The sequence below is a fragment of the Barbus barbus genome (assembly GCF_936440315.1).
Source record: "Barbus barbus genome assembly, chromosome: 24".
Classification (NCBI taxonomy): domain Eukaryota; kingdom Metazoa; phylum Chordata; class Actinopteri; order Cypriniformes; family Cyprinidae; genus Barbus; species Barbus barbus.
The window spans coordinates 16878850-16891259 of record NC_136752.1 but is presented as its reverse complement, the minus strand read 5'-3'; the positions used below and the strand labels follow the sequence as shown (position 1 = coordinate 16891259).

The 12410-nt window shown below is 36.9% G+C and overlaps 1 protein-coding gene across 1 annotated transcript in view; it reads left to right on the top strand.

Moving 5' to 3' along the window:
- The window catches only part of LOC306843927 (GDP-mannose 4,6 dehydratase-like), a 67491-nt gene that overhangs the window by 9012 nt on the left and 46069 nt on the right, over positions 1 to 12410 (top strand). The window contains exon 4 of the mRNA XM_079375664.1: positions 99 to 208. Within this exon, the coding sequence (XP_079231790.1) occupies positions 99 to 208 (110 nt within the window). The remainder of the gene's footprint in view (positions 1 to 98; positions 209 to 12410) is intronic.

Here is a 12410-nt window from a genome sequence, read left to right as displayed (position 1 = left end):
TCGATGTGGAGGAAAAAATGTTTTAACTTGAAACATTTCAGATTGCTCTGTCATATTTAAGGGGAATGTTATCCATTCTTTTATTCTGTGCCTTATAGACATGAAGTTGCACTATGGAGACTTGACTGACAGCACGTGCTTGGTAAAGATTATCAACGAAGTCAAACCCACTGAAATATACAACCTTGGAGCACAGAGTCATGTCAAGGTGAAACTTTCTCATTCTCCCAACTTCTAGCTTCCTTTCTCTATATTTCTCAGTCACACAGATGCTCTTTGTCTGTCGACTCTCAAACCCCTCCTGGACAGACACAAACTGTTTCATAATGACTTTGGTTTCTTTCTTGGTGTCTGTGAGGTGAACAAATGGCCCCATCCAAGTAATACTTTGGAAAGAAAAAAACTCTTAACCAAGTACAGAAGACTTTCTTTCACTCTGTGTTCCTTTACCCACACCCCTTATGTCTAGTCATTTGGGAGGAGGTCAGGGGGATGTTAGTCAGAGAGTTGGCCATCATGGTGTGTGTGAACTTCTGTGTGGGTGCTCCACAGGGTAATTTATGGGAAACAAGCACAAACGGCAGTTAAAGTGAGGGAGAGGAAGGGAGAGAGGAAGATGACGGAATAAGAAGATCAAAAGCAGAATAGGGACGAGATAATTCAGAGGGATACGAATGAGACATTTCTATTGATATCAATTCCTTCAGCTACTCGTGAGTTCAGTCACAGGAAAAACCAATTAAATCTGCTCAACTGGGTATCAGAGAGAAACAACTGTCATGTTTCAACCACACAAAGAAAACAACTGAATGCTCCATAAAACACGTTCTTTGGAATAATCACACTGACCGGGAATTAAAAGATTTGTTCATCCAAAAAATAAATTCTGTCACCGTTTACTCACCATCTTCTGTAAAGTCATGTGGCTTTGGTACAACATTAGAGTGAGAAAACGATGACTGAAGTTTAATTTTTGGGTGAACTATTCCTTGAAAGACGTGACACTTTTTTTCGCAAACAATTTATCTTCCATTACGTGGTGTATTTCCAAATGAAACAGGAGTTGGGATTTGACTGAATTGTAACAGACAAGTGATTATATTGTTGGTTAATATTATTTTACCCCACTCATGTGGCATTTGTTACGTAAGAAGAATGAAAGTAATTTTGGAAGCAGGAAAAGTTATTACGCCTGATGAGAGATCATGGAAACTTTTATAGAACAACATGCACTGATGAATCATCCATAATAAGACCAGATACGTTTTATTAAGAAAGTGAATAGAGTCAGTTTTGATTTCCTGCTGTCAAGCTCAATCAGAAACATACAAAGGGGCCATTCACACAGAATGCGTTTTTGACAGACATGTTTTGCTTCCATCTCACGTCTTTTGCAGTATATCACACATGACACAGCCCTCTTTTTGTTAAATCCTTCTTTAGACTGTGCTTTTTTTTTTACTCCACCCCTCTGCAGCTCTCGTTTTTAAACACAAAAACGTACCTTGTGTGAACAGCCCCTGAAGTTATTCTTACACAATTTAATTACCACTTGTGTTTGATAACTACAGTGGCTAATTTGGACAATCAAGTCATTTATTAAAAGTATCACCACTTTTTTTGATCCAGTTTTGGTGGATAAATGTTAGCGTTTTTGGTAACACTTTAGAATAGGGAATGCTTATTCACTATTAACTACGAATTGCTGCTTATTAATAGTTAGTAAGGTAGTTAAGTTTAGGTATTGGGTAGGACTTGGGATGTAGAATAAGGCATTAATATGTGCTTTATTAGTACTAATAAATGGCTTATATTGTAGTAATACGCATGCTAATAAGCAACTAGTTAAGAGACCCTGTTTTTGAGCTGTATTTCTTTAAAACAAATGTGACATGGTTTGATATTTTGTTATATAATGGCAATACATTCATACATTTTTAAAAAACAACATGCAACATGGGGTGGTGATGGCGCAGTGGATAAGACACATGCCTTTGGTGTGAGAGACCCGGGTTCGAATCCACTGTGAGACACCAATGTGTCCCTGAGCAAGACACTTAACCCCTAGTTGCTCCAGAGGCGTGCGACCTCTGACATATATAGCAATTGTAAGTCGCTTTGGATAAAAGCGTCAGCTAAATGAATAAATGAAAATGAAATGAAATTAAAAAATGGCTGAACTGTTCAAATACTCTTTGGAGCGACAGTTTGTCTATAGATTGTTTGTAAGTCAGTAGGATGGAAAGATCCAGACTGCACCTGCGGGCTGAAAATGTACTGTTAAATACAGCAGCTGCCGTAATATGGAACTAAATAATTCAGGTGGAAACTCACAGCGAAACATTGGCCAAAAGACATGTCTTTCCGTCTGACATGCGAGGTGTTCTGGGTGTCCCATCAGGAGGATCATCTGCTGTGATGACAGATAACGGCAGGATGTTCACGGTCACAACAAATTTTGTACCGCTGTGGCTCCTCAACATACAGAATAAAAAGTACTTTAAGCATAGATATAGGACTAAGGGAGAGTAGTTCATATTTAAAGATTGCTGTCATACTACAACAACCGCAATCAGGATTGCTATGTGTAAAAATAAACAAGCTTGATTTAATTACACCATCAGTTTATGCTTGTGTGTGCGTTTTCAGGATTGTTCATTAAAGATAGGCGTTTCAATCAGTGCCCGCAGTAATGAAGTGGTAGATCACTGCGACTCTTGATTGTAGTTTACATTTTTTACTCACCGCACTTTGTTTGGATATGGCAGAAAGAGTGGCAGAGAAAACGCATACACACACATGCTTGGTTTCCAGTTTTTACACACAGGGGTCAGCAAAGTGCTATTTAGTTTGAGAGTACCGCTTGGTGGTTTTTGTAGGATATTCGTTTATGCTTAAAGGAATGTTTCAGGAAGAAAGTGATGTGTTTTTTTCCCCTCCATGCACATTCTGGCTTTGCCTGTGAGCATTTATAGTCTTGTTTATAAGTTATTCAAATAAATCAGATGGATAAATGACAGAAGGACGACAAGCATAAAGACTGTAATGAACTGTGATTGAGTTGAAATAAAGTCATGGGGTATTCAGGTCTAATGTTGCATAACAACGTTTGAACGTTTGATTTTCTTCTAAGATCTCAGTCACTCTCTGTAATTATGACCAATTAAAATGGGAACGTGTGTGTGTGTGTGTTAAAGTTACACTTTAAAATGTATTCCAATAGAAAACGGTTATTTAAATTGTAGTAATAATTCATAATATTACTGTTTTTACCATATTTTCAATCAAATAAATGCAGCCTTGCTGAGCATAAGAGACTACTGTCAGAAACATTAAAACAATCTTACCGACCCCAAACCTTTTAACGGTGGTGTATATTTGTTTTTTAAAAGAAGTTTGTACTAATGATTCTGCTTTGATATGTGCCTGAATAACATCTTTAAATCTAATAATTAATTTAAAATTTAAAAAACTAAAATGGAAAACTTGCAGGGCAGCACCTGTTAGATATGCAGAACAGCATGAAATGTAAGGTAATAACAATAATACAAGTACTGAATTATTAAGGTGGGATATACCAGCTCCAGGAGGTCCGTGTGTGCAAACACAATGGAGAGATAAAGGTGTCTATTTACATGTGAATGCGTACTGTTCCGACTGTCATGTCAGGACCTTGTCTCCAACAACACGTTTGGCGATGACAGGAACAGTAAAAGAAAAGCTGTAAACTATAATGTCAGTTCAATGTCAGCATGCGATCACAGCTTTACTACAAAAAGAGCACAGTGTACTTTACATGCTGATGTTTGTACAAGTTTAAACCTTGCGGTTATTATCAAATAACCACTAATGGAGCTGCCTTGTGGGATAGCACACTGCAATTAGTCACGTTTGACCACATCAAACTTGGATCACATGATAAACTGAGTTGAAGTGCCACTTTTTTTAGGCTGAGATTTGAGAGCCAAGTAACATACATACACACACACACACTCAGACGGTTGCAAAGTGAATTTTTATGCAAAAAATCCATAAAGTAATGGACCCTATTTAATTAGAAGAGCTTGGTTTATTTTATTTTTTTTATTGAATTTTGACTTTTTTTCTTTAATGTTGAAGTATTAATGAATGTTAAAGTAGTTCAGATTAAATTAAAGAAACTGAGAACACAAAATAACATCTGTGGTATTTGGGCGAGTATTGTTCTGTTTTGACCTTTCCGTTACCTCTAAACGATTAGTATGTTTCTCTTTGACTGAAAGTCTGTTTTTGTGTTTGCATGGATATCGCTTAGCACCGGCAGAATTCGTTTGCTCATAGTTTTATGTACAGTAGGGTGTGAGTGGCTTAAGCTTTGTCTTTGCGTTTGGATTAGTACAGATCTTTTGCTAATATGCAGTTGTTGGACTGGAACGTTGCAGTATGTATCATGTTTTGTGTTCGTTTGCGAACATGTTTGATGTGTAACGTAACTGTTGTCTTGGGAAGACTTTGGCATTGTGTGCTTGTTTATAGATGGATGTAACACAGCAAACATGCAAGGAGATGCAGGATTGACACGCTGAAAGATAATTCGACTTTGGTCAAGTGTAGCACAAAAATCCTTTCTGCTAATGGCGACAAAATATTTGAATAAGGTCACGCTTGCAGTGTAGGAGACTTTGTGTCGCTCTGAGCCTAAGTTTCCTTGTTGGCTAATTGGGTGTCTAGAGGACGTAGGTGTTCTCGCATTCACACAGATACTTCCAGTTAATTGCTTGTGTAAATCATTCCACTCTTGTTACCTGCAACGACTGACGTCACCACCAACAAACAGGCCTTTATTCAGTGGAGTTACATCACTTTAAAAACATGATTTTGATTGATCTAAATGACAGCGCCTGTGAAGTAAGTGATTAATTATAAGAGAGGAAAAATCTCTGCATTGTCATCTCTGTCACTCATTAAAGGGTGGGAATGCAGATGCATTTTAAACCTGTTTGCTTGTGTGGTAGACGGGTTGTAGAACATGCTCATTCAGACACTGGAATTGGTAGAACCATTATAATCATTATTTAAAGTTTTTAATGAATTATTTTTATTTGGATATTTACAGTGCATTACTTTATTTATTTATTTTTTATTTTATTATTATAATTTATAATTATTATATTTCTTTATTTTTTCTTTTCCTTTAATCAACACTTTATTTTTAAACTAATTCATTTTATATCAACATTTTCTTTATTTATTCTAAATTACTTTATTTATTAATCCTGTTTTATATTATTTGTTCATTATTTTATATTCATTTATTTATTGATTTATAATAATGTATATTCTTTATTTTAATTTGTTATGTTTAATGGATCCCCAATGATAATTAGTAAGTGTGTACACTGAGTTGGCCAGTTTTAGACATTGACATAGTTTGTGAATGGCAACCAGGGCCGTAGCTGGGGTTTGCGGGGCCCCGGTGCAGGTTGTTCCAGTGGGCCCTGTTTGAAATTGTTTAATTTGTATATTTGTTCTATTTATTTATTTGTGCTATTTACACAATGTTTAATTTTTTTTTAATAATAATCAAATGTAAAATAGCACTGCATAGTCTTTACTGTAAAAATTAAATATACAGTCAAACCAAAATTTATTCAGACACCTTCAACATTTCTCACATTATCACAGTTTATTTGCCATAGTTTAGAATATGGTAATAAAATATGACAATAACTCCGAGTTAAACTGTGTCAGAACAAATGAATCTTGTTAATGTCAGATAACTTTGATAGAAAGGTATGTAATGGATTGCAATCAACCAAAAATTCAGACTGTTAGTATGACAATATTTACAATATTTAACTGCTGTCTAAATAATTTTTGGTTTGACTGTGGATTAATTATTGTTAAAACTACAAAGTAATTCAGTCAAGAGCAATGAGTGAATTTCTTTTTCTTTTTCTTGGATTAACATTAAGGACACCGACAGCAGCTAGTAAATTTGGCGCGGTCACTTTAAGAGACAATACATCCATTATTATGATACACATCCAATTTCTTTCTCCACTGTTTACTTTCACTTAAAACATAACTGACGTTTTTTTCCGAGGATACTCTCCAAGACGGGTATTTTGACATAATTTTGTAGAAGAGGCAAATTCAGTGTTTAAGCGAGACGCGTCTCTCTTTGTGCGCCCTGTGTGCACAGAACACCGCGTGCGGGTGCTGAATTGGGCTCATTCACATCTTTTTCTGTTTGCATGTTTAAACTGCGATTTTGTAATTGTTCGTTCAGGTGCAGGAGGAGGCTCTCTGCGTGTGCACCGAACACGGCATGTGAGTACTCACTTCAGCGTTTCCGCGTCTTGTGTTTGAATGCTTTAAACTCTTTTGAATGTTTAAATTGGCAAGGCTTAAAAACGCGTGCAAATGATAAGCTTTCGTGACGACGCGCAGCAGTGACCCATCAACTGTCCTGAGCATCTTTTTAGGCTTGCCTCAGCCAGTCAGTTGAGATTGCTGGGGGCTCCCCCTCAGCCGTGGGCCCCTATTAATGTCACCAACTTTCACCCCACTAGCGACAGCCCTGATGGCAACACAGTTGTGTTGATGCTCTTATTTGAGTATGAGTCACTCAGCTTTGAAAAGAAAGGGACCCAACAAATGTGACACCTTTGGCAAGTGGCAACATAAAGCGCATCAAGCAGTCACGGCATTAATCCAGGGATTAAAACAGCATTAAACTTGTCAAAAAAACTAAATCAGTTACCTTACGTAAGCCTTGACTGCTCCACATTAGACAGACATAAGAAAGATATGTCCTATGGTACACCTTGTCTTTTTTTAGGAATATTCAGTCCTAGAAAATGGGTTAAGATGGCTTGACTTATCAATGTCGAGCTCCTTTAAAATTTTGTCTGAATAATATGCCAGTCTTTGTGAATTCGCTAGCACAAGCATTCAACGCTTGATTGAGAGGTGGAAAATAGCCGTTTACAGGATAAAAGCAGGTATTGCAATGAACAATTCATCCTTTGTGTGGTGTAAACGGACACATTCCTGTCTCATGCCCTGCCCTAAGGGAGTTAACATTAATCGAGAAGCATTTAGTGTTTAGTTTTATTAGCTTTTAGTTTTTATTGTTATTTATTATTATCATTATTATCATTGCCATTTCATCAGGTAATGACCTTGGCAAAGATGTTGAACAGAAGTAAGGAAGGAATGAATGAATGAATATAAAGGATGGTAGTTTGGATCATAGCATTACCAGAGATGTTGGCTCAAGTGATTGGAAGACTAGGATAGGGGTGGGCGATATGGGAAAAATATCATATCACGGTTTTTTATAGAAATATCACGATTCACGATTTTTATCACGATTCTTTGTTAGTTTTACTATTTTGGTTTTACAAGTTGTCTGAGCATTACAGCCAAACTAGAAAGACAAAGATGCATGGCAGATATTTAGGCCAAAGTGGGCGAAGATAAAAAATCTTTGTCATTATTTTATCTTTCTTATTAAAAAATAAGAACAAAGATACACATTACAAATACACATAATATACAAATAAAACAAACAGTGCTTTATTTCCAGGTACAATAGGTGTATTTAGCAGAGCATTCAATTAAATTGAATGAACAAATATAAAAATAAAACACTAGATAGACTGATTCCTAAAGCAACTGTATTAAAGTTTTTCAGTCAAGAATAGTGAGTGATTTTTCTCTTTTGCGTTTTGTTGTTTTGTTAACGTTAAATGAATAGTTCCCCCACAAATTAATATTCTGTCATCTGTCTGTCAATTCTGTCATAATGTTGTATTTTTATATCATCATTTACTCAAAAGTTGTTTTAAACCTGAATGAGTTTCTTTCTTCTGCTGAACATAAATGCTATTTTGAAGAAGGTGGAAAACCAAACAGTTGCTGGTCCTCAGTGACTTCCATAGGATTTTTCTTTCCTACTATCAAAGTCAATGTAGACCAGCAACTGTTTGGTTTTCCACTGAGTAAATAATGACAGAAATTAAATTTTAGGGTGAACTATCCCTTTAATGACAGTCGACAGCATGTTTAGTGTCCTGTCCCTTTAAGAGCTGCACGCATCTAATATACAGTACAGGCACGCATCCGTTTCTCTCTTAACTATTTACTTTCATTTTAGAGATAACCAACTCAGTCTGTATGTAAACCTTGTGTGTTTTGACAGTATTAGCGCAAAATATAACTTAGTTGAGTAATCAGGCGCTGTTAGACAGGCGTTTTAGTGCGCGTGCTTCAGGTGTATGCACTCAGAACAAGCGCACGTCAGACCAGCGCGCGAATTAAACATTTAACCAGCAAGGCTTGTGTGCAAATAATGTACTTTTGCGATCGCGAATAAGTGCAGTGTCCTGTCTGAGTAACTCTACTGCTGTATGTCGTGTTGTACAGTACATAGAGATGGCGGCGCCAGAACTGTATTTGACAATGTGCGCGGTAGCGCGATACTACGATATTTCTTAAAAAGCAGATCGTGGAGACATTTTTATCGTCCACGATCAAAAATCGTCATATCGCACACCCCTAGACTAGGATCAAGAAATATTCAGCTGCAGATTAGTATCATAGTGTGTGATTCCAAAGTAAACTCGGAAAATGATTAATGATGTTTAAGATTATGATTAATGTAAAGTAGGATGCAAGAGAAGAACTTCAAAAACATAAGATTCCAGTTATCATGTAATACAGAGAAATGGTATTAAGCCTCAAGGTTTGTATTTCCATCTTTTGTTTCATGCAAATTGGTGGAAATATCTCAAAAGCTCCACATTTATGCTTTCTTATTTAAAGTAGAAACCTCTCTGGTTCCCTTTTTTGCTGTGCAAGTCATTGCATTCTCTCTGTAGTCAACGGCGGTGCCACATGACCTTTAGATATGTACTCTCTAAGTCTGAGATACAAGTAGGGCTCAACAATAAGTATATATTTTTTTCCTAGTCAGGCCAGCAATTACAATATGAGCAGCGCTGCCAATATTCACAGGCCCCACCATATAAAATTATTATTCATTTTATTTTTAAGAAATTTGTGTCTGATAAATTTACATTTTATTTTATTTTAATTCTTATTACACAGCTACTTGCCAAATAAATGAACATTAAATACAGATCTGAGTAAAAACTTTATTTATTAGTGCCTCTTATACAAGAGACTATTAGTTGCCTTGGACAGCAGTCAGTTTTGTGAGAATTATGGATAAATCAGACCAATCAGAGTCAAATATTTTACAGTGCTGTGTAATAATTTTAATTTGTTTGCTGTTTCAAGACTGCCACAAGTCATTATCCTCCTCTAAAGCTCATCTATGTTGGCCAGCTAAGTAACATTACATATTTCATTCAGAATTTGCAACAACAATGTTCAATAATACAAAAAAAATAAAAATCCATAAAAGAAATGGCTAAGGTTCGCTGATTGGACAAGTGACCGTCATTCTGAGATTGTGAGCTGGACTGTTTTAGACAGGTTAGCGGATGGCATATAATGACAACACAAACATTTGACAAAAAAATTATATGGAAATGAATTTGGTCTGCAGAGAGACCTACTAGACACTAGAGTATATAATTACAACTATTTATAACTTGGAAGCATTCATCATCTTCTCTCAAAATAAACAAGCAGGTCAAGCAGTCATATTTGATATTTTTATGTTAATCTGAAGCACATTGTGCTCATTGCTTTTAACAAAACTGAGGTGGATGCACAGCGTTGCAGATCTTGGCATATCAGTTTGTACATTGTCAGCGTTTCAACAGTCTGTAGGCTTCTTGACGTACAGATAGGCACACACAATAGCTCACATCATTCTTTCGAGCTCCTAAATGACAGCACCTGTCAACTGTGATGACACATGTGCTGTGTGTGTCAGAGAGTTGGTTCAGTCAGAGACCACTCACATGTGGTAGTTGTTGGTTGCTGTCAGCACAAGGTTAACTGTCAGGAGCTGAACAGAACCTTGTGTGTGACTGCGCTGTTCTCAAGCAAATGAAATGGCATGATGAAAAACGTTTCGCCGGATTATATGGACTACACTATACTCTTCTTTCAGAAGTGTTTGCACAAAGCCCAGACCTGAAAACCTTAGGGATGAATTTTGAAAGCCTACTGTTAGCCAGACCCAACATCAGCGTCTGACCTCACTGATGCTCCACTCTCTGAATGGGTGCAAATCCAAAATTCATGTTCCAAAATCTTATGGAAGACCTTCCTGGAAGAGATTTTAAATTAAATGTTAAGCAAGACACAAGCATCGGTGAGGTCAGGCACTGGTGATTGGTGATGGGGACTGGCCCGTTCCTCCAGTTCATCCTAGAGGTTTTCAAAAGGGGGTTCAGGGCTAGACTTTGCAGGCTGGTGAAGCTCTTCAACACCGTAATTATTTAATTAAAAAAAACAACAACAGAAAAACAGAAAAAAAACAAGAAAGAAAAAACTATTTTTATTTTGTCAAGATTAGTTTTTATTGTGTGTTTTGTAAAGTTTTGTTTTGCATGTGTTTTGTTTTTTGTTTAGTTTCTTTCTTTTTATTTCTTTTTGTTTGTTTAGCTGTTTTCTTAGTAAATGAGTAAATACATTTAAAAAATATAAATAAAAAAATACATAAAATATATCTTTATTTTAATTTAATTATTTCCTTTATAATTAATACATTTAAAATGAATAAAATAAATATTTCTATTTAATGTTTTTAACTAGAAAATTAAACAAATCTTTAGTTTTCAATTAATTATTCATTTAACTTTGTTTATTTATTTATTTTAATTAAGATTCATTTAAATTGTTAAATAAAATAAATTCTAATTCAATAAATAAATTAAATAAAATCTCTAATTTGGAGTCAATAAAGGGGGGTAGGTTCCTGAGCCCTACTGATGGAGCTGTGGGGATACATGAGACGAAAAATGGCGAGAAATTATGTCTTCTGGAAACATAAGATGTGGTAAAAATAGAGCTTTGTTTTTACAAGGATGGAGACAGTTTAAGGACATCTGTAACAGGCTAAATGATTCCCTAATTATTCGCAGTCATGGTTTCTCCACTCCCTCCGCTCACACACTCAAGCTTGTATGAGCGCTGCGATTGCTACAGACAACTTGCGCCTGGGGCAACCCCAACCGCAGCCCATAATGATCCAGGCTGTTGCCATGTTTACATGTGTGTTTATGTTTGAGGGAAGGAGTGAATGATGAGGTGAGTGTGTCTGGTTGAGCAGGCAGAAGAGCGAGGGAAGTTGGTGTCATCTCAAGCATAGATTTAATTAGCTGATGAATTCCAATCCTGACGTGCCGAAGCCGTAAGGAGTGTAGGAGAAGTATCGACAGAGGAGGCCAGCTCTATTAGGTAGAGCCGAAAGAGAGAGGGTGTTCGCTTGTGCACGAGTCGCCCCGGGCCACGGGGACTTTCCCGATGTCAGATATAAATCCTGCCCCCCTGACAATTCCAAGTTGCTGTGGAAACACGAAGAAATTGCTTTCGCTGCACAATTTGCTATGAGTCTCCCGCTCACTTTGGATAACGTGTAAAATGTGGCCGTGCTTACATAAACAACAAAATCCCTGTAATTTCCACATCTTTTCTTAGCCTGCAAATGCATAGAGGGAGCAAATTGGAGTTCGCAGCGCACTTACTTGCATCAACGCAATGGCTACTAGTAACAGCTGGAAAGAGCAAATTACGGTATCAGTGTTCCTCTAATAGCACTATTTTGGCATTTTCATGACATTTGAAATCCGCGTCCTGGCTGTTTGTTTGGAGAAAACAATGCCCAAGAAATGAAAATTGCTTGCGGCGTGGCAAGATGCCGTGAAAGCTCTCCACACAATTTGAAGACATAAATCTACTTGTACCTGACAGAAACATGTCTCTCTTAGTTTGAACTGGTATGATTGAATGTTTTGGCTCACATTTAAGAGCGTGTTTGCACAGTCCAAAAAACTTCAAGCTAATTATCCCAGCAACGGTAATGATAGCTATTGGACGAGTGCCAAGCAACACAACTGAAGTCAGTCCGTTGCCGCATTATAAGGATTATTTTGAAAGTGCTGCGAATTTGCGTTGCGAAGACACTTAAATATCATTTCAGTCTCACGATAATCAGCTGTCAGCCGCTTTTGTTTTCTCTCTGAGGTGTGGTTATAGATGCGCACTAGGGTATTTCGGGATCAATTCAGATTGTGCCTGTTGCCGAGGGTTTGTCTCGATGGAAAAAAACGTGTTGGTGCGATTCTGAGAAGCGTATGTCAAATTTGAGGAACAGGTTAGATGAGTTGTCTCTCCCTCTCTTTCTCCTGCTCAGTTCCTGTCTGTCTTTCTGTTTCTTGCTTTCTCTCCCTATCTTTAACATCTCAGTTTCAGTCAGGGATTCCCCGACTCTCTCGTGTTTGGGA